Genomic DNA, 24,062 nt, shown 5'->3' on the forward strand with positions numbered 1-24,062 from the left:
TGGTATGAGCGGTTCGAGAGGTAGGAAGCAAACCAGGAGAGTGCAGAACCTGAAATGCCGAGGTCAGACAGAGTGGAAAGAAGGATTTGGTGGTTGGTTGACTGTATCGAAGGCAGCAGACAGGTCAAGGAGGACAAGAACAGAAGAGAGGGATGAGGCCTTAGCAGTGTGAAGGGCCTCTGTGACAGCAAGAAGAGCTGTCTCAGTGGAGTGAGAGGCCTTGAAACCGGACTGCAGAGGGTCCAGGAGGTCATTTTGGGAGAGATAGATAGAAAGTTGTTCGGACGCTGCTCGTTCGAGGGTTTTGGAAAGGAATGAGAGAAGAGAGACAGGTCTGTAGTTGTGAATAGCAGTAGGGTAAAGGGAGGGTTTCTTAAGCAGAGGCTTGACTCTTGCAGTCTTTAGAGCAGGCGGAACAAGACCAGAGGACAGAGAGGAGTTAATGAAGGTAGTGAGGAAGGGAGATATGTTAGGTGAGATGGTTTGGAGGAGAGAGGAAGGGATAGGATCGAGGGGGCAGTAAGTGGCTCGGTTCGAGCTGATGAGTTTAAGCACTTCATCAGGAGAGATGGGAGAGAAGGAAGGAAATCCAGGGACAGGGGGCCGAGGAGCAGGATTGGAGTCGGGAGTGTTAGTGAGGGTGCCTGGAGGATGGAAGGAGGAGCTGATGTCATCCACCTTTTTAGTAAAGAAGGTTACAAAATCATCAGCAGAGAGGGAGGAGGGAGGGGGAGGGGAGGGAGGGTTGAGGAGCGTGGAGAAGGTGGAGAACAGTTTACTGGGATTGGATGCAGAGGACTGGATTTCAGAGATGAAGAAGGAGGTTTTTGCTTTAGAGACAGCATCAGTGAAGTTTGAGTGGATAAGGTGGTAGGAAGAGAGATCTTCAGGGAGATGTGATTTTCTCCATTTTCTCTCAGCTGCCCGAAGCTCAGTTCGATAAGTTCACAGAGATTCAGTCAGCCAAGGAGAAGGGGGAGAAGATCAGGCAGGCTTAGTGGTGAGTGGGCAAAGAGAATCAAGAGCGGAGGAGAGAGAGGAGAGAAGAGTGGTGGAAGCCTCGTCGGTGGACAGGAGAGCAAATTGCTCGGCAGGGGGAAGTAGGGAGAGGACGGTAGACGAGAGGGAGTCGGGTGAGAGAGTTTTTAGGTTGCGTCGGGTGGTGGTAGAGTGAGGGGGAGATGGGTGGGAGGAGGGTAGGGGGATGGGAAGGGAGAAGGTGATAAAGTGGTGGTCGGATACAGGAAGAGGAGTCACAGTGAGATTAGAGGTGGAGCAGGATCTGGTGAAGACCAGGTCAAGCACATTCCCTGCTTTGTGAGTAGGAGGAGATTGAGAGAGGTAAAGGTCAAAGGATGAGAAGAAGTTAAGGAAAGACAGAGATTGTAAGGTTACTGGCTGGATGTTGAAGTCTCCCAGAAGGATGAGTGGAGTACCATCCTCAAGAAAGATGGAGAGGAGGGTGTCCAGCTCGTCCAGAAAGTGACCAAGCGGACCAGGCGGGCGGTAGATTACCACAATGTTGAGCTTGATGGGTAGGGATACGGCAACTGCATGGGACTCAAAAGATGAGATAGACAGATGAGAGAGAGCGGTGACAGTGTAGGTCCATTTGGGAGAGATGAGGATACCAGTGCCTCCGCCACGGCCAGAGGCTCTAGGGGTGTGCGAGAATAGGCAGCAGAGAGAGCTGCAGGAGTAGCAGTGTTTTCAGGAATGATCCAGGTCTCTGTGATAGCTAGAAAGTGGAGGGTTTGAGATAGAGCATGAGCCGAGATGGTCTCAGTTTTCTTAACAGCCGACTGACAGTTCCAGAGACCACCGGCAATAGTAAAAGGACTGTTTGCGCGCTTAGGGTGGGAGAGATTACCGGAGTTACTACACCTGAAGCAGCCGTGTCTACGGCGTCTGTGGGCTGAGGTTACAACAGGGATGGGAAGAAAACACATAGTTAGGTAGATGAGTAGGTAGAGTAAGAGAGGTAGCAAAAAACCCTATTCTATGGCCTCCCCTCGAGTCTTCGTGCCGCGAGGCTACGTGCCGCTTACCGCTGCCGCTGTAGACTGACAGTGTTCAGAAATGCTGGTTCAACGGGGCTACAAGCCACGCCTATCCAATCAGCCCTGCTCGTTCACAGGAGGGGTGAATTGATGTCACCTGAGAGCAATTCACCAGCTGCCCACAGTTTCACTCAACTGTGGGCAGCTGACCTTCCACATGCCAGTGGAAGGTCAGGTGAAGTTTTTTAGTCCACAAAACATTCCTGAAGCTGACACAATTTATTTTCTTTCTTTTATACAGGGGTAGTCTCACTGAGAGCAATGCTCTCTTTTTCAAGAGCGTCCTGTTCACATTCTCACACACACACACACACACACACACACACACACACACACACACACACACACACACACACACACACACACACACACACACACCTGGAAGCTGACCAGTACAAGCTGTCCAGTACTGATCTGTTGGCCACTGATCAGCTCCACTGGAGCAGTTGGGGTTAAGGGCCTTGCTCAAGGGCACCACAGTGGTGGTAATGAGGGAGGGGCAAGTGCTGCCTTTTCACTTTCCCCACCCAGATTTATCCTGACGGTCCTGTATATTGAACCGACGACCTTCCGGTCACAAGCTCGCTTCTCTATCCATTGGGCCAACATTGAAGTGGATGTGACCAACTTTCAAACTTTCTCGTAATCCAAGTGTCTGAAAGCCCTGAGATGCCAAGTTGACTTGAAAAAGACGTCGTTTACACAATGTTTTTCGCTGAGATGTTCATAGCTACGTAGCTCCCAGCCGTGTCCACGTTAAAGGAGAATTCCGTTTTTTTACACGCTGGACCTTATTTCCAGCTTAAAATATGATGTTTTACTCACCCAGATAACTTTGGTATCATTCGGATCCCCATAGAAAATATTCACATCCGAGTAGAGTCCTGGAACAGTCCAAAATTGGCGAAAACGGGACATACAAAGTACACACTGTAACTAACATTTTCTGCAATGTAGCGGTTCATATCCTCATAATATCGTCCATAAACGAATGTGAATCCGTCTATTCTCCTCCGGGCTGCCTCGGTTTCCTCATCCGGGGTCTGTGAATCCAACAGAGGCATTCCTCGTCTGTGGGCATAGGGTTATAGCGTCCACAGGAACATCACCACCAGTCACCATTTGTTCTCGGCCGTGCAGCAGCTTGTTCGTCCCTGGCCTGTTGTTCCTCTCTCCTCGTCGTCCGCTCTTTTCAAGAAATGGCGCCGGTGCGCGGTGACTCCCTGGTAGACAAAGGAGTCAGCAGGAAACTCACGAGACTTCAGCGGGACTTGAGCAAGAGTTGGATTCACAGACCCCGGGTGAGCATATTGAGGCTGCCCGGAGGAGAATAGATGGATTCACATTCATTTATGGAAGATATTATGAGGATATGAACCGCTATGTTGCAGAAAATACGTTGTTTACAGTGTGTACTACATATGCCCCGTTTTGGCCAGTTCCAGCACTCTACTCGGACCTGAATATCTTCTATGGGGATCTGAATGAAACCAAAAATATCTGGGTGAGTAAAACATCATATTTTAAGCTGGAAATAAGGTCCGGGGTAAAAAACCAGAATTCTCCTTTAAAGCTCTGAACTAGTGCACAAGCTTGAAGGTGCGTACATGCTGCATGCACTCTTCGTCTGGATGTTAACTGCTCCATTGAATTCCAGGTGTGTAGCAAACACTTTTCACAAAAATCCAGGAAAGAGAAATGGAATTACTCGCGCACCCACGTTGCTCAAGTAGAATCTGCAGGTTCTGGTTGTTGAGGTGATGTGAGAAGAGACGTCCAGCGGTCGTCAACGAACACACCTCGGTTCTTGGCGGTCGGGGATGGAGCCACGGCTATGTTCTTCATGTAGCCACAATGGAAGAACAGGATCTGCAGGGGTCCTAGTGAGAACAAGTGTGGAATAGAGAATAACCAGAATTAAAACTTTATAGGGGTGCAAGGGCCTACCAACAACACTGTGATCATGAACCATAGATCGCAAAACGCAGAACAAAATAAAATTAAAAATAAAGTGCCTTGAGAAAGAACAACAGTATCTGATCTGTGATAAACCATTGACTGGGGTATAAATATAACAAATCACCATAAATAAGTCATAGTGAATATTTTTCATCAAGTTGAATTTTAGTTGAATACAAAATCAAACTTATGAGGTGCTCTTTGACAGGTTTGCCCACATCCTCCCTCAGGCACATATGAGGCACTTCACCAGGGACTCTCTTCTGGTATTCTAGTCCAGGCAAGCTCTGCATCTCTCCCTCTCTGATTCTGAAAGTATTTTCTCTACGGCCGTAGCCTCTGGTGAAAGGGAAAATTAGGATTAGCGACAATAATGTTACTAACACAGAAACACGTTAGCCTCTGACATTGTAAAGCAGTTGCATAGGTTTCCTTTCCTTTATGCCTGTTGAAAACAGGATTAAATATGATATTTTAATGACCATCATGTTCATTTTAAATGGTATATGCAAGTGTTGTACAATCTAAGACTGCATGCATAGCTTGTAAATGGGCAAAAACAATGGAAATATGAGTGGAAATGGCTAACAGCAACATATTTGTTGTTTTTTCTGTTCCCCCCACCATATTTTCTCCCCAATTGTACTTGGCCAATCTGCCCTGGCAGGACGTAGCACGTGGGAGGATCACGCTATTCCCGCCAGATCCCTTTTGCCCTGACCAGAGGAGGCGCTAGTGCAGTGACGAGTACACATACAACTAATCCGTCTTCCCACCCACAGACACAGCCAATCGTGCTTGTATGGACGCCCAACCAAGCCGGAGGTAACACGGGGACCGCGAACCTGCGACCCTCGTGTTGGTAGTCAGGGAATCTACTGCTACACTACCCAGACGCCCAACAGCAACATATTTGTTGTGGACCAGTGTTGTCATTCATGCACAAATTACATCAATGGTCCACAACTTAACTCAAATCAACCCTAAATAAATAACTGTCAAACTAAATGAATGTCTGGAAAACTGTTTCCAGTTTTCAGATGTGTGAGATCATGTCCAAAATAAATCAGCCTTGTTTTTGGTGACTTTCTCCTTTAAAGTCGAGCTGAACCCAAGAATGACTTTTCTTTTCTTTTAGTTCAAATACCTGGGTATGCAGTGCACCTATTTAATAATGTATGCAAAACAAATCACAACAATCTAATTTCTTTAGTTTTTCACACTTTTTCACATCAAAAGTTCGTTTTTCAAGATTTCATTGATAACAGTAATTTACAGTTTGCTGACGTCACCCAGTACTATCAAATTTCTACCCCATTTCAACCAATCATATCACGACATGCAGCTGTCAATCAAATCTTCATTTCTGGATCATTTTCTCTTCCAAATGAAGTCGAAAATGGCGCCTAGTGCCTCTCATCTGGCAGAATTCCTATCCCATAAACTAACTACTAACTTGGCCAATTGTTAGAAACATGAACAAAAAACAAAAACTATAATCTCTAAGAATGCAAAGAAATGTAACTGGCTCGTTAAAACGCGCATTCCAGGGATATCGTATCGTTACAGCAACGATAATGGCGCGCGCATCCGAGAGCTTGGTTGTCAGGGGTTGCACCTCGGAGATTCCAGGCCGACGTGCTGCACTCTCCGCTCGGCAACACGAAGGCAGCTGGCTGCCTGCGGGTCGCTGACATCGACTCCTCCCGTCAAAAGGCTCTTCCCGAGGGGAGCGCCACAACATGACTCGTCGTAGTCGCTTTGGATAAAAGCGTCTGCTAAATGACGTAATGTAATGTAATGTAATGACTGAATCCCACTCGATTTGGAGGCGGAACACGCCAGGATTGGCCAAAGCCCAATCCAGTCCCCAGAATTGTCAAATAAAATCATCGACATGATACTATGACCCGCCTCTCAACCTGTCATCTTAGACAAACTATGTTTTCAGTCTGAAACGGACTCATTATGCACGTGACGAACAGGTTCAGTTCGACTTTAAGCTTGAGTATAAATTCCAATGTGGTCATATTACCTTTGTTGTGCTAGCCTATGGAATTTGTTCGGTCTGTTCCGTCACCTTCTGGAGAGATGTCAGCAACAGGACTCCTGTGTTCCTGAGCATACCAAACGACAACGTAGCAAATCAGCAAAAAAGCACAGTATACCAGGATGCATTGTACAATACAAACTATAACTTGATTACACTAAGTCTACTGTATATGTACAGTAGACTGTATATGTAATTAAAAATAATAATGTAACACAGGTAATCAGTGATGTTGGTGTTAAGGGCAGTTTATAGTAGCTACAGTGATTTATGATGCTTGCCACCAACCATGATCATATTAATTAATTCTCTCATCAATGTCCATTGATAGAATATGATCATGGTCAGTGGCGACATCATAAATCACAGTAAATTTCCCTTTACACTGTAGGTCAAGAGAACAGTGGGAAAAAGAACAAAGAAAAAACACAGGCTATTTAGTTGAAAGCGGCCAATCCTAAATTCACCTCGGTTTCTTATCTTCTGACTTCTCTAACATGCCTGCTTATCAATGGTTCCCAAACATACAATTTAATAATTATGGCCAATGACATGCTCTTTTACATGGACGACATCAGTACATTATAGAAATGTAGACTTGAGCTAGCTCAACATGCTAGCTAAACTAAACAGGCGAGGTACATTTGCACTGGGGTAATGGCGTTAGCTACTAGGTTACTCAATATTCAAACTAGCAAAACTATCTAACAGAACACTAACTCAAATTAGCGTTAGTCCCAGAGTCTGAACACCATCATCATTTCACTTACTAGTACGGCCTGGCCTTACTCTGCTAGCCGGCGCTCAGTATAGCAACAATCGGCAAACGCAATGTAATACATTGGCTAAGCGGCTAAGGGTTAGCCTACAAACTAAAAGTTCTGCAATATCCTGCAAACAGTTAAAATATAAAGGCATGATCGTGTTGTAACTCACCCAAGGGCTCCAGACTGCGACCATTTTGCCGTATTAACCATTTCTGGACTCTAATAACGTGGACAGCTAACGTTACCCATGGCGCTCAAATTCAAACAAACAGTCCTGTCATAGCGAGTTAAACACACGGACCAGACTTCCGTTGTTACCCTTCAAAATAAAGGTGTAAAATGCTCTGTAGTGTAACTGAATTAAACTTAAATCACTCTGAGCCATATTATTACAGACGGTTTTCACTTGCCAACATAACCATTCTACAGTGATGGCTCTGAGGTCTAACAAACCACACCGTTTTACTTAATATGAAGCTAGCTAGCTAGACAAATTGAATGAGATGGCCTAAAAGGCTTTTCTTTTGAAAACGCGCAGTGTGTATCTTTCCATTTGTCATGTTCTCATAACGTGTGTGTGTGTGTGTGTGTGCGTGCGTGCGTGCGTGCGTGCGTGCGTTTGCTTGTTTGTCTGGTTTTATTTGTCAACCAAGCTCTTTGGACATGTAATGTTTTTTTTGCATGTTTTGGCATGCTTGGAGATTTATTTTCATTTATTGACAGCTATATTTTTACTGAAAATATTTCCCCCAAAATGGCCAGTCCTACCATAACAGCAGGTTAAATTATATAATTGAATTTATTTTTTAATTTAATTTTTAATTTTTAATTTAGTTGTGGCAGTGTGGTAGCTAGAGCCTCTGGAGATGATCCTGAGGGCCCTGCATCCATTGATTTCAATGCACCCTGGTCGGATTGGGCTGAAAATTAGCATGGTGGTGGGTTATGATCCGGGGAAGGTCATGGGCAAGGCATCAAGTGGAACCACCTAGAAAGTCCTGGAAAGTTCTGGAAACCACCTGGAAACCACCTATAGTACGCCCACACTCTAGGTCAGATGTCGTAACCTCTCATTTACACTAATATATATTTTATATATATATATATATAGTCTATTAGAAGGTGAGCAGCTGCCAGGTTGTGGGTCTTTTTGTTCTTATGTCCAGTGTTCTTTGTCTTTTCAGTTCTGATATCGTGATATGATTTGTTTATAGACCACTTCACCTGGGATGACAGCTTAGTGGATAACTGTGGCACACCTCGTCTTCCACAATTTTGCTGCGACCACACAAACAATTGTCCACAAAAAGTCCTGGTGTGGTCCTGGCATTATTCCATTAAAGGAAAAGTCATAAAAAGTCATTAGTGCATTAGGCGCACTATTATTTATAGCCTATGTGTTTTTTGCTAATAGCCTATGCATTTCATTGTAACATGGCTTATAGCCTACTTCTGTTTATAGAACCCAGTGTGCTATTTCTAGGTCTGTATTTATTTCTATGTATTTATTTCTCTCTATCCTATGCATTTCTGTTTTTTGACGTGGCTCATACGTCATAGTACCTTTTCCGTATGCCACGTCGACTCACCTTGTGCCACGTATTGCTCTTATACAGGTGCGGTAACCAGCTTTTTCCGCCTATACAGCCTGACGAAGACCAGAGGTTGAAACCCTTGTGCCCTTGTTCTCTTTTGAAGATGTAGGGCTCTATTCTCCCACAGGCCATCGGCGCTATTACGGGCCTTAACCGCAAAAAAACGTGCCTTGCGCCTGTTTCGGCAAGATAGCAATAGGCTTTAGGCTGCCAAATGCGCTTTAGGCCGAATGGGCGTGGCGCAGTCCCAAAGTGGGCCTGTCGGCGCTAAATACCAGCCTAGTTATATCTTGGGAGCTGGCCTACATTTAGCGCTTTGCGCTTTTGAAAAGCAGGCCTATTCTTTGCCTTCACTGCTTCTTCTCTGTCACCCTTCTCTCTCTCTCTCTCTGAGTTCCCAGCATGCATTGTGTTTCTTCATTTCGCTACTAAATAGCCACCAAATGAGCCAAAATAGATATAAAAGGTAGTTCTAAATTAATGTGTAATGGTAACACAGCCTGCCATTGTCAACATTTCAATATTGGACCAAATAAAACCTCGAAATGAAAACACCACCCTATGTGAAACATATATGTCCTCCTGGGCATATATATACCCCTTGTCGAGTTAACGTGATTTAGAGAAGTAACAGCGGAACGCGCTTCGGAACGCGCTTCTAATGGCATCTGCTATACTGTGATGTTCCTCCAATAACTTGGCCCTATTTCACATTTAGTTTTACAATAAAAACACATTTATGCAATGACTTGACATAATGTAGGGTATATTTATGTGCATCATCCTTCCTGCAGCAGGCGAGAGAAAATGATATCTTTCTGGACAAACTTTCACCAATCTAATAGGCTATATTTTTCTAGCTGATGCATAGAACATTATTTTCACTTTGATCTTGCTATAGTGTAGCGTATTTACATGCTTGCAGTATTGAAACTGCAGTTAGATTGGTTTGAGAAGCATAATAATATGGAATAATAGCCTATAATGCAGACAGACAGGCTGGATGAAGGGAGGGGGGGGGGGGGGCAGAGCGTTTGGCTTTCATCTGGTTTTGCGGGATCACTGGAATTGGAGCTAAAAAGGCAAGCGTGCGATTCGTTTATTGCACTTATCCAATGAGCATGACGGTGCATAATTTTACGCCTAAAAGGCGTGGTTGTAATGCTTTGGGCTGCATCTAGCGCCAGCACGACGATATCAAGTGCGCCTTTCCACGCCCACTGCTTTGATCTGCGCCTGCCGCTCGGCCTAGAAACTGCGCCGATGCAACGATAGGGGCCCCACTTTCTATTAACTGAATAAGTATAACTGTACATTACTTCTTCATTAAATCCTTCTATAAGCATCAAGAAGCTCCTTTTTTCTAATTACTATTATTCCATTAAAGACACGATACATCACGGCATTATAATTCACAGTAATATTAAAACCAATACTGTCCATTTTCCCCCACACATATGTACCGTAGATCTCTCACATTTTAGGAGCAAATGCTCTATATATCTTAAATGATAGAAAACATACTGTGCACTTATTCTTCAGCATTTATTATATTTGAAAATCACTCCAAACAGCCAAGGTGATCTCATTTGATTTTTCTAGTTTCATAAGTAAAATGGTATGGTTTGTCTTAGACCTCCCAGGCCAGGCAGAACCATCAGGAGGACCAGGTCTGTCCCCCGGGCCACATAATGCCCAGGTCTGCGTTAAAGTGTTGAATGAATGGACGGATAGACTGACACATGATATTGGGGCAATACAGCTGACCAAAAATCTATATTAATTCAATGTTGTCTTTTCAACATTGAAAAAGCACAGAATTAGACTATCAACATTGATTCAATGTTATTATAGCCTTGAATATTCAACCAACAAAAAATATTATTATGATGGAATTCCAACATTGAATCAATATCATCTTGCTATCTATCCATCCATCCATCCATTTATTTTAATGTAAGATGCAGGATGTCCTGCGCACAATATTTTTTTTTATGGCAAAGCCATGACCCACCCTACTCTGCCTCTGATTGGCTTATACCCTGATATTTTACCCTAAGCTTAACCAATCATCACTCCTCATGGCTAAACCCAGCCATGCCTTCACCATCCTAGATGCCTTCTAAAACAATCCTAAGATGGCAAAGGCATGACCGTCCCTATTCTGCCTCTGATTGGCTTACCCTAACCCTAACAAATCTCCTAATGCCTAAACCTAACCAACCGATCTTCCCGTTTGGAGGCGGATCCAGAGTCAGCTGCTATCTGGGTACATAATGTCTTATACGTTGTTTTTTTTAATATCAGGTGGCAAGCTCGGGCTTGGACAGATGGAGCCCCGGAAGTGATACTAAAAGCTGTAGTTCCTCAAATGGCCACTTGAGGCTGGCTCCAAAAGGGAATCGTTCCCAATTCGCTCCATGTTAAAATGCCTGACTTTACAACTAGATTAAACATGTTTACAGCCTGATGCAGCTATGGCTCTGTGGGAAACCCTTGATCTTGTGCCGTCTCGTGCGAGCTGCGCAAGAACCCCAAGCTGGCGATGGCCACACTCCCAGCTTCAAAACTGGGATGTCCAAAAATCAATGGGTAATGTTACGATGACTTAATTTTTTGAACACTTGCAAGATTTTGGTTTCACTATGGTTGCCCAACTCATAGAAGTTTGATAGTACACAAATCTTCTAAGGATCTTGTATGTGGATTTACTGTTATATATATTTCTTACGAGTTCCCAAATCATATAAGTTTCATTTTCCACAAATTTACTAAGAATATTGTATGTAGATTTACTGTCATATATAGTTCTTGTAAGTGACCAAATTATATAAGTTTCACTTTACACAAATTTACTATGGATCTTATATCTGGTTTGACTGTCATATATATTACTTACATATTACTTACAAGTTTCAGGTAAAACATATACAAATTTAGTGTAGAAAATGTGAGAACTGGTGGTCTAGAGGGATGTGTTAATTTACAGGGGGCAATGGGCCCTATTCTCCCACAGGCCTTCGGCGCTAAAACCAGGCCCGCGGGAAGTAGGGGTGCTGCAGGTGCTGCAGCACCCCCTAGATTTTTTCCAAAAAAAAAAAAAAAAAATTTTTTTTTTTTTTTTTTTTTACAAATGTAATTAAAAATATTTTGCAGTGCACTATGTTCCTTTCTTGTTTAAGAATGTTTCGGGAAATGAAAATGTAGCCTATTTAAATAGAATTATCAACAATAACAATCAAGGAAGTTACATGCTTGTAGGCTAGAGAAGAAGAAGAAGCGCGCATGCATGCACATGTTGTGTTGAACCAACCAACAACCAATACGAATTGTTTAATCTGGCAATAAAGAAATGTGAACTTGACATGCTATTTTAATAGCCTACTCAAAAATGCACCTCCCACTATACAGCAAAGAGAGGAGTCAATGTTTCTTGATATATGCCATTCAGATCAGAATAGTTAATCTAGTCATTAAGTTTGCTGATAATATTTCTGTCATGTTAAGTCTGTGTCATGTTAACTGGTGTATTCAGAGCAAATAGGGAGATATAGAGCATTATCATCATGCTATATATCTCCCTCTTTGCTCTGAATGAGTGAGAAAAGGAGAAAATACTGAATAATTACATCACAATAGTATCCTAATGTTAATTTAAAATGAGATATTCCTCTAAATATGGCAAAAAAATGTAAAAAAAAAGCGTCAAATTTTTTTGACGAGTCCCTTCCTCCCAGCACCCCCTGCTTAAAATGACTTCCAGCGGCCCTGGCTAAAACGGGCCTTAAACGCAAAAAAACGTGCCTTGCGCCTGTTTTGGGACGATATCAATATGGCTTTACGCTGCCAAATGCGCTTTAGGCCGAATGGGCGTGGCGCAGTCCCAGAATGGGCCAAAGTGGGCGTGTCGGCCTTAAATCTCGGCGTACTGCTATCTTCGCACCTGCCATAAATTTAGCGCTTTGCGCCTTTGAAAACCAGGCCTATTCAGTGCGCCAGTGCTCTTCTGCTGCCTCTCCCCTGTCACCCTTCTCTGTCTCTCTCTGAAACCAGGCCTATTCAGTGCGCCAGTGCTCTTCTGCCGCTTCTCTGTCACCCTTCTCTCTCTCTCTCTGACTCCCTCACTCAGACAGACACAACACATAGCAGCACCCAGCTTCCCATAGGAAATAGCAGTTGTAAGTTTACTGCCTGTGAATGTCCCTGTCCCAGCATGCAATTGGGTCCTCCATTTCGCTACTAAATAGCAACCAAATGAGCTGAAATAGATATAAAAGGTAGATCTAAAATAATGTGTAATGGTAAGACAACCTGCAATTGTCGAACATTTCAATATTGGACCAAATAAAACATCGAAATGAAACACCACCCTATGTGAAACATATATGTCCTCTTGAGCCTATATATACCCTGTGTGGATTTAACGTGATTTAGGTAAGTGACAGCGGAACGCGCTTCGGAAGCTTCTACTGTCATCTGCTATACTGTGATGTCCGCTCCAATAACTTGGCCCTACTCCACATTTAGTTTTACAATAAAAACACATTTATGCAATGACTTTACATAATGTAGGCTATATTTATGTGCATCATCCTTCCTGCAGCAGGCGAGAGAAAATGATATCTTTCTGGACAAACTTTCACCAATCTAATAGGCTATATTTTTCTAGCTGATGCATTTAGAACATTATTTTCACTTTGATCTTGCTGTGTAGCGTATTTACATGCTTGCAGTATTGAAACTGCAGTTAGATTGGTTTGAGAAGCATAATAATATGGAATAATAGCCTATAATGGAGACAGACAAGACTGGATGAAGGGAGGGGGGGGGGGCAGAGCGTTTGGCTTTCGTCTGGTTTTGCGGGATCACTGGAATTGGAGCTAAAAAGGCAAGCGTGCGATTCGTTTATTGCAGTTATCCAATGAGCATGACGGTGCATAATTTTACGCTTAAAAGGCGTGGTTGTAATGGTTGAGGCTGCGTCTAGCGCCAGCACGACGATATCAAGTGCGCTTGTCCACGCCCACTGATTTGAGCTGCGCCAGGCGTTCGGCCTAGAAACAGCGCCGATGCAACGATAGGGACCATAGTCTTCCGTCCGACCTCTCAATAGTTCGACCACTCATGAGTTAGACTACCCAAAGAGTCTAAGGTGATTATCCTGCCGATAATCTTAATAATATCCTGTAGTGCGTGGTGCGCCACATTTACAAATCTTGTAGTGTGTGCATGTTTGAGAGCGCACAGAGAAATGCACAGACTGCTTCTGTTGGAAGTGCTGTATATAGGCGGATTTACGCGAGGTCGAACTACTGGGTATGAAATCCGACAGTCGGAATAATGGCGTTAAAATGGTCAGATTAATGGAGGGTTGACATTATGAGACTACAATGATAAAACTTGCCGTAGACATCAATGGTCGGATTAGCGGGTGGTCGGAGTTACAGTATGTGTAGTCTGACCTATGGGGTGTCGTACTAACGCGTGGACCCCAATTTACAGTAGTGTTGTGCAGTACATTGTATTGTAGCTGTTGGGGGGGGGGGGCGATACAGTTGGTTTTGCATGGCTAAAGTAATGCTAGCGATTTAGTCTATAGGCCTGTGTTGTTGTTAGCCACCTTCTATATATTCAGGGGGAAAAATATTGATATATGTTCTTATTGGCTCACTGGGGACATTGACACCATGGGGACATGGTCTGTCACTGCTTTCACCGTATTATTTTCTCCCTATAGCAGCAGTTGTCAAACTTTTTTGACGTCAGTACCCACTCTCCCTGATTACCGAATCAAAGTATCCCCTTTGCCCAACTACAACATTTTGTTTAGAAAACGGCAAGACAATTTAGAAAGATTATAACATTACATTACATTTTGAAGAATATAACATTACAAAATAAGAAATTGTGTGAAGGAGTTGCAATTAGTGGCCTCCTGAAGAGGTTTATTTAATGTTTCTCCCAAGTACTACCTGCAGTAGACTACAATATACAATATACATATACAATATATCCCCCCCTGAATATAGAGAGGGTGGCTGACAACAACACGATAGGCCTATAGACTAAATCGCTAGCATTACTTTAGCCATGCAAAACCAACTGTACCCCCCCCCCCCAACAGCTACAATACAACTGTATAGTACTGCACACTACTGTAAATTAACACATCCCTCTAGACCACTGGTTCTCTGGGACATGATTTTACCGAGCATGTTTAATCATGACAAAGCCGAAGTGTGGCACACAGACGCGGTCATATTTCCAAAGTATCAAGATAGCCCCAATCGAATCAACAAGTTTACCCACATAGACATTGTCAAGATATAAAGCCAACAAAGTAGTACTTAGTGACAAAGTAACGTTAGTTGCAAGCCAACTGAGCTAGCTTAAACATGTTTGCTAGCCTGTCCATGTGGTCTTCCTCGATTTAGCCGAGAGTAGCTGGCTGGCTAGCAGCAGAGCATGGGTGATTCTACCGAGCATGTTTCATGACAAAGCCGAACAAGTGTGGCAAACGGACACATATTTTCAAAGTATCAAGACAATCCCTACCCACATTGTCAAGACATTAAGCTAACGTTAGTACCTAGCTAACGTTAGCTAGCTGTGGCAGAGCTAAACATCTTCGCTAACCTGACCATTTGCTTAGTGCAAGATTTGTTTAACGTTAGTGATTATTTTGTTAAGGCCTTGTGACAAATCATTGGCACCGCAAGTGCTTGCCATGGTAGCATACAACATGAGAGACTGCTGGCTTATCATACCCACAGGGCCCGCAGCTAACGTGCAGCTAACCTGTAGTGTAGGCTTACCTGTGTGTTGTGTGCTAATGCTAAGCTAACTGCTACACCAATAGATATTTCCACAACTAACTTAACGCCAAACAAAATACATAAACATCGTAACGTTATCGGGACTAGTACGTGATAGAAGATAGATCGAATGCCATGCAACATTAACCTACCGTCAATCGGATGTCGCCGATCCTGATCCACACTACAAGACGATAGACATGGCGTCTCCTCTCGCCTCGGTGCAACTGAAGGAAGCGAGCGACGGGTCTCCATTTCGGTGGCAAGGTCCCGTAATATTCGGGAAATGTCGGACATTTCTGGTATCTTGCTACAATGCTTCTTTCTGGCTTGTCCAGCATCAAATCCTGCATGTGCATAGACTAGAGTCTGGTCTGCATTCTGGAGCATGAGACAAATAATGTTACCTGGCTGGTGGCAAATGAATGGGGGTGGGGTGGGTGTGACCAGAGGGTGGGACCAGAGGAATCTAGTAAGAGAGTTGTGTCAGCGGAGGTCCAAAATCATGAATCATGTAGCCATTACGTTTGGATGCATAAAATGAAGCTGAAAATATACAATTTGACTTTTTTAAACATCTGACCCTTTCAAAGTACAACACAGAGTGTGAATTTTGCTGCAACTCGACAGCGCTGCTTAATCCAGTACCTTTTTGTGGGGTAAAAAAAACGAGTCCAGTGGAGTGAATGGACATGTCACAACTCTTGTATCTATATAGCTCTGGGTGTGAACACAAAGAGGCAGTCCACTGAGCCAGGCTCTTTCGCGCCTCAAAGCTCTCTAGCCAATCAGAGAGCCTGTTACATGGCTCATTTGCATTAGGACCATGGATTCACGATTGACACTGTTTGGCTGGGTACAAACAGCAAAAATGTGTCATGTTAAAACGAAATGGTTTTCCAATCGGTTTTTTGAATTGGTTTTGAAATAGTGACTTCAAATACAATTCCAAATGGTTATTTCGAATAGGAATAAGGAAATGATGTATTAAATGATGTTTTAAATGATGTATTCGTAATTCCATTTTGAAATACACTGTTTAAATGATGTTTTAAATGATGTATTCGTAATTCCATTTTGAAATACACTGTTTAATGGATGTTTTTGAAGTTCCTTTTCCAAATACGACTTTTTAATGATGTATTAATACGTCATTTGTGAATTCTTTTTGAAATTACTCTTTTTAATTGTACGATTAGATAATTATTAAATGAACACTCTATTCATTAGCTTAAGACTCTCCAGGGCCTACAAGGTATGTCAAATTTAAAATTAAAGTACATGTCTAATTTGCATTGTTTTACACAGTTTTTCTAGGCTAAGGCCAAAAGTGTCATGCAATGGGTAAATGGCATTTCCAATCGTTATTTCAAATCGGGGATTTAATATAATGACTTCAAATACAAAAAAATATATATATCAGTAACTACCGAATCATGGCAGTCATGATCTATGAGTGTTCGATTAATGTGCTAAATAATAATAATATAAACATAGCATAAGAGTTAAGGGGCCCTGGGCTCTATTCTCCCACAGGCCATCGGCGCTATTACGGGCCTTAACCGCAAAAAAAACGTGCCTTGCGCCTGTTTCGGCAAGATAGCAATAGGCTTTAGGCTGCCAAATGCGCTTTAGGCCGAATGGGCGTGGCGCAGTCCCAAAGTGGGCGTGTCGGCGCTAAATACCAGCCTAGTCATATCTTGGGAGCTGGCCTACATTTAGCGCTTTGCGCTTTTCAAAAGCAGGCCTATTCTTTGCCTTCACTGCTTCTTCTCTGTCACCCTTCTCTCTCTCTCTCTCTGAGTTCCCAGCATGCATTGTGTTTCTTCATTTCGCTACTAAATAGCCACCAAATGAGCCAAAATAGATATAAAAGGTAGTTCTAAATTAATGTGTAATGGTAACACAGCCTGCCATTGTCAACATTTCAATATTGGACCAAATAAAACCTCGAAATGAAAACACCACCCTATGTGAAACATATATGTCCTCCTGGGCATATATATACCCCTTGTCGAGTTAACGTGATTTAGAGAAGTAACAGCGGAACGCGCTTCGGAACGCGCTTCTAATGGCATCTGCTATACTGTGATGTCCGTCCAATAACTTGGCCCTATTTCACATTTAGTTTTACAATAAAAACACATTTATGCAATGACTTGACATAATGTAGGCTATATTTATGTGCATCATCCTTCCTGCAGCAGGCGAGAGAAAATGATATCTTTCTGGACAAACTTTCACCAATCTAATAGGCTATATTTTTCTAGCTGATGCATAGAACATTATTTTCACTTTGATCTTGCTATAGTGTAGCGTATTTACATGCTTGCAGTATTGAAACTGCAGTTAGATTGGTTTGAGAAGCATAATAATATGGAATAATAGCCTATAATGCAGACAGACAGGCTGGATGAAGGGAGGGGGGGGGGGGGGCAGAGCGTTTGGCTTTCGTCTGGTTTTGCGGGATCACTGGAATTGGAGCTAAAAAGGCAAGCGTGCGATTCGTTTATTGCACTTATCCAATGAGCATGACGGTGCATAATTTTATGCCTAAAAGGCGTGGTTGTAATGCTTTGGGCTGCATCTAGCGCCAGCACGACGATATCAAGTGCGCCTTTCCACGCCCACTGCTTTGATCTGCGCCTGCCGCTCGGCCTAGAAACTGCGCCGATGCAACGATAGGGGCCCCTATCTTCGCGAAAGCGGTATTTTAGTGTTTGCGCTCGTTTAAAGGAGAATTTCGGTTTTTTTGAACCTGGACCCATCTCCTGGCATTAATTAAGATCTGACGACTCACCCAGTGATCTCCGCGGCGTTTCTGGCCGTCCTAGCGTTGTTTTGAGATCAATAGCGTCCAAGTCAGTTGTAAAATGGAGCTGATTTGGGGCCAAGTGTGAGCCTGTCTTTACTGCATCTAAATAGCTATTTTTACTCCCGTTTTCGCCAAATATCGTCAGAATCTGATCCCTCAAGAAGCACCACAGTGATATTTCGCCAAAGGCTGTTTCCTGGAGTCCCACAGGGATCAAATTACCTCAAACGTGATCTCAGTCAGCAAGTCTCGTGAAGTCCCGCGATACTTTCCTGCTGACTGGCCAAGTACAGGCAGGACGCTTTGCGGTGGTGGTTTTAGCGTAACCTATGTGGGGTTTGGCGTAACCTATGTGGGATTCGAAATAACGAAGGTTATGCCAAACCCCACATAGGTTACGCTAAAACCACCACCGCAAAGCGTCCTGCCTGTACTTGGCCAGTCAGCAGGAAAGTATCGCGGGACTTCACGAGACTTGGTGACTGAGATCACGTTTGAGGTAATTTGATCCCTGTGGGACTCCAGGAAACAGCCTTTGGCGAAATATCACTGTGGTGCTTCTTGAGGGATCAGATTCTGACGATATTTGGCGAAAACGGGAGTAAAAATAGCTATTTAGATGCAGTAAAGACAGGCTCACACTTGGCCCCAAATCAGCTCCATTTTACAACTGACTTGGACGCTATTGATCTCAAAACAACGCTAGGACGGCCAGAAACGCCGCGGAGATCACTGGGTGAGTCGTCAGATCTTAATTAATGCCAGGAGATGGGTCCAGGTTAAAAAAAAACGAAATTCTCCTTTAACGCTGCAATGTAAATTGGGGGCGTGGACAAGCGCATGCCTGTTATAATTGTACTGGACATAGGCGTGCCACATGCCGAACTAGGCGTCTCAGCGCAAAAACGTGGGGATAGATGGCATTATCCTATCATCAGCAGCGCGCAATTACTTTGCGCTAAGAGCTTTTAAAAGCACCTATTACGCGCTAAATACCCCGTTGCGCTTGAGCGCACCATGATCTCCGTGCGCAGTGCAGAGTAAAATTCCTTTTGGATATGTCATTACGCACAGCCTTGCTATGCCAGGACATCAAATTCTGCTGCTAAAATTGGGTATTAGCAGATAATTCAGTGAGGCAATCAACTATAACTCACTGACACACTTTTATCACATCGCAAAGAGGGAAATTAATTGAGAAAACTTGTTGGACATAGGCTATTCACCTCCATAACCCGGAGGGTCGTTGGCACCACAGACTATCTGTTAATAAGCTCTCTCCATCTCTCTCTGTCCTCGGCACGAGTGAGTCCACTCTATTACGCATGGAGAGAATTACAGCATATTGCATGCCTCGCGCAAAGAGCGATTGCGAGACGGGAATCCAATTGGTTTTTATTGATGTAATGCCCAGGCATTGCCTGGCCACAACTGTGAATAATTCGGCTACTTGAGACCGCCCAAATCCCGTTTGCGCTGGCATTTTGGGGGCGCAGATGATTTGGCACGGCTCTAATTTGCGGCACATGCCGTGAACGTTTCCGCCTCCCCGCCGAGAATTGCATCCCCAACATATTTCTTGGCTGTTTTAACTTAGAAATCAGGGAGGTCACGTCTACCCAGACAATTATGTCACTTTTAAACAGTTACATTTCTCTATAAATCATTACAATATGCTCCCGTGAGGTGGGGATGCATTTAGCTACTGCCAGGCGGGGGTGCAAAACTCGGCATAACACCTGGACAAATGCACAAGGCGGACCACTATCTTCCCTGCCCTTAAAGGAAGGGGGGGGTGGTGGGGGGGAGGGGCGGGTGCGGGGAGCCGAAATCCTACAGTTCACACAATGCACTGGGCTCGCGTGGCCTTCGATTCCACGCCCACCCCCCAGGCATTTGGCTGATATCAAACTCCAGTAGGTGGCGGTAATGCACATATATGTTTGCCAACCGCCATAAAACTCAAAGAAGAAGAAGAAGAAGAAGGCTTCGACATAAAAACATTAGGAGAAGAATAATAAAAAAAAAAAAAAAAATGCCTCCAAATTGCACCAAATTTAAACGGTAGTATATATGTCGGGAGATGTCTTCATAAAAAAAAATTCATGCATTTTAAGGCATTTTCCTAGGAGTTAGGAGCATCTGATGTTGTAACTATTTCATGTAAAAATGTGTAAAAAAGGGTACATTGCTCAGCGTTGATTTCGTAACTTCAACGCACCTTCTACTAGATGTAAAATTTGACGAGCTTTCCCGTGTCTGTACGTGCTTCCGTTCCCGAGATATGGTTCTTTGCAAGGAGCTATGGGAAGCTAACATTAGCTAGCCTAGGCTAGGCGGTGAAAAAAGATGGCTGCCTTTTGTTTTTCTTCAGGACCTCTGAAGGGGCGTGGAGGACCTCTAGAGGTGGGACCAGCCCTACAACACTTGTAGTTCATAGGTGCTCGACTTCCGCAAGGCGGACTTGGCCTCTCTGACGTAAAACGCGTCAGCGAGGCCAAAAAATATGTGAGAGATGGTTGATTGCTCTGGCTGTGAACAACCAATTTCAAAAATTTCAACGGATTCGAAAACCTTAGGGGCGTGAGATTTTATATATATTCGTATTCCCCACGGGAAAGCCGTCCTTTAAGGCACGCTAAAACAGGTGCGCAAGTGCAAATAGGGGATATCGCCTGTACCAAGATAGGGCCCAAGGTTTCATGGGCTCTGCAAACAGTTTCCCACCTTTGTGAAGTAGACATAGTGGCCCCTATCGTTGCATCGGCGCAGTTTCTAGGCCGAGCGGCAGGCGCAGATCAAAGCAGTGGGCGTGGAAAGGCGCACTTGATATCGTCGTGCTGGCGCTAGATGCAGCCCAAAGCATTACAACCACGCCTTTTAGGCGTAAAATTATGCACCGTCATGCTCATTGGATAAGTGCAATAAACGAATCGCACGCTTGCCTTTTTAGCTCCAATTCCAGTGATCCCGCAAAACCAGACGAAAGCCAAACGCTCTGCCCCCCCCCCCCCCCCCCTCCCTTCATCCAGCCTGTCTGTCTGCATTATAGGCTATTATTCCATATTATTATGCTTCTCAAACCAATCTAACTGCAGTTTCAATACTGCAAGCATGTAAATACGCTACACTATAGCAAGATCAAAGTGAAAATAATGTTCTATGCATCAGCTAGAAAAATATAGCCTATTAGATTGGTGAAAGTTTGTCCAGAAAGATATCATTTTCTCTCGCCTGCTGCAGGAAGGATGATGCACATAAATATACCCTACATTATGTCAAGTCATTGCATAAATGTGTTTTTATTGTAAAACTAAATGTGAAATAGGGCCAAGTTATTGGACGGACATCACAGTATAGCAGATGCCATTAGAAGCGCGTTCCGAAGCGCGTTCCGCTGTTACTTCTCTAAATCACGTTAACTCGACAAGGGGTATATATATGCCCAGGAGGACATATATGTTTCACATAGGGTGGTGTTTTCATTTCGAGGTTTTATTTGGTCCAATATTGAAATGTTGACAATGGCAGGCTGTGTTACCATTACACATTAATTTAGAACTACCTTTTATATCTATTTTGGCTCATTTGGTGGCTATTTAGTAGCGAAATGAAGAAACACAATGCATGCTGGGAACTCAGAGAGAGAGAGAGAGAAGGGTGACAGAGAAGAAGCAGTGAAGGCAAATAATAGGCCTGCTTTTGAAAAGCGCAAAGCGCTAAATGTAGGCCAGCTCCCAAGATATGACTAGGCTGGTATTTAGCGCCGACACGCCCACTTTGGGACTGCGCCACGCCCATTCGGCCTAAAGCGCATTTGGCAGCCTAAAGCCTATTGCTATCTTGCCGAAACAGGCGCAAGGCACGTTTTTTTGCGGTTAAGGCCCGTAATAGCGCCGATGGCCTGTGGGAGAATAGAGCCCAGTATCTTTTGGTCACTCCCCAGCATCCGTAGAGGCCGCAGCTGTAGTAGATAATATTACCGGACAGAGTTTTCCAGGAGATAGAGCCCTTGCTGAAGCTCAAAGTGTAGCTACTCCGTAGACAGTAGACATAGCTGCTGCTAGTGACTCCCACAGTGAAAAGATTACCAGCGTCAACCTGTGTCATATAACCTGCAACAAGGAAAAACACAGAGGTATTGTATTTAGTCAGCATGTTGTCCTGACTTCATAAATATGTTTTGTAAATCTGATTGTCTGGATTCTTTCTAGCTCACAGGAGCAATGTATTAGCACAATGAAGACACTAGCCCTGTTCGAAACCGGTCCCTATGACAGAAATAGTGGACTATATAGTGTGTTGGCCATTTTGTCGGCTACTAGTGTCCGAATTCTCATCTGTTAATTTGATTCACTATAGTCCACTATAAAATACCCACAATGCATTGCAATTCCTAGTGAACAGAATGTACCCTACATGTTCTCCTATCTACCACAATGCAATGCTGCCCTGTTTACCAAAGGAGAAGAAGAGTGAGTTAGTGTCCGAAACTTGTTTGATCATTCCCCATATTATTATTAGTATATGATAAACACCACCTGGAGAATAGTGAGTGAGTGAGAGAGTGAATGAGTGAACCATTCCAAACACGGCTAGTCGGCTACTGTATCTGAAGTTTTTAATATGTTCTGTTTTTTGTGTGTGTATCTTTTCAGTAAGGTAATCTACTACACTTTACTGCAGCAATGACCCATCTTCCAGGGTGAAAGAAGGCATGCAACTGATAACCAATTCTCCCCTTTTTACCTCCAGATGCATATTTCCAGCTGCCACCCACAAATTTGTAGACGTAGTTACTGGTGCTGACGCCCCACATCCCTGCTTGTCCCACTGTGACGTGCTTGAGGCTGGCTGAGGGCAGTTTGAACCAGGTGGATCCACTCAGGAAATAGTTGCGATTGTTTTTGTCTGTGGCGACCACTTGTCCCTGTCCAGCGTCAATCTGTTTTGCATAGGACAGGCTTGGGCCCTCGTTACAGTTCCAGGCTGTGGAGAGGAAATCGTCATCAGTGAGTGGATTATTCTGTTATGTTGCAGGAAAATATACAGTATCAGATGGTGACTTACCATGACTGATGTGCAGGTGACACAGCACCACCAAGAAAGCTGCAATAGTTTTCTCTGCCTCTGTTGTGCACCTCTGGATGTTCCTCTGTATCTCTATGGAGCTGATGTCCTGCAAGAATTAAGCGTTGTCTCACTTATATACAGTAACTAAGCATACAGTGGACCTGACCCATGAATCCTATTACAGCACCAACCGGTTCACCAAGAAGTTCCAAGGAAGCCGGATGGGATACATTTCCATCCGGCTCTCCATCAGGTCAATCATTTTAAAGGATGGCTTTACCGATCAAACCACTTTGTATCATTATAATGTTGTGGGAGAAATCCAACTCCATTTGTCCGGCTTGCAGAAACTCCACCCCCACCAGCTGCAAGTCATTAGTTTTTTAGGGTTAGGGTTAGTGTTAGTTTAGTTTAGTTTATTAGTTTATTTGACAGGGAGTACACAATATGACATTAATCCCCATAGGGGAAGAGATGCATTGTAACAGATTAAAGGATAATTCAGGTTTTTTACAACCTGGACCTTATTTCCAGTTTTAACACATTCACTGCCAGCCGTTTTTTTTTTACTGTAGGTAGGTTCTGCCAGAGGTTTTTTTTGAGGATTCTGGCTCATCTTTCAAGACCCGAGGATTCTTTTCTGCTAAGATTTTGTGAACACACAATATCTCAAAAGAACTAATAGAATGTGTGCTTTCTCTGTCTAAAAGAGTTAGTTTGTATAGTAGTTATGTAAGCATTAGCAGTTGAATACAGCATGGTTTCAGCGTCTGGAAATTTATTCTGAGATAAACGGCTTTTTGTGAAATTCGATAGAACAGTCACTTTAACCATTCATTTTTGGCATCAGTAAGACGTCAGACATCTAAACAATAGTTTTGAACAGTAATTTCCTCCATAACAGCAGGAAACCCCCCTCTGCTTCCAA

At 43.6% G+C, this 24,062-nt stretch overlaps 1 protein-coding gene across 1 annotated transcript; it reads right to left on the reverse strand.

Annotated features, from left to right (window-relative positions):
• Positions 1-4,343: 4,343 nt before the first annotated feature.
• On the reverse strand, positions 4,344-23,396 carry LOC310800288 (uncharacterized protein; the record flags this gene model as incomplete). Its single annotated transcript, XM_083662867.1, has 5 exons — positions 4,344-4,358; positions 21,983-22,176; positions 22,811-23,050; positions 23,132-23,240; positions 23,334-23,396. 5 exons carry the CDS (start codon positions 23,394-23,396, stop codon positions 4,344-4,346), a joined length of 621 nt encoding a protein of 206 aa, XP_083518993.1.
• Positions 23,397-24,062: the final 666 nt, after the last annotated feature.

Source organism: Poromitra crassiceps, assembly GCF_964638095.1.
Source record: "Poromitra crassiceps genome assembly, chromosome: 2".
NCBI lineage: Eukaryota > Metazoa > Chordata > Actinopteri > Beryciformes > Melamphaidae > Poromitra > Poromitra crassiceps.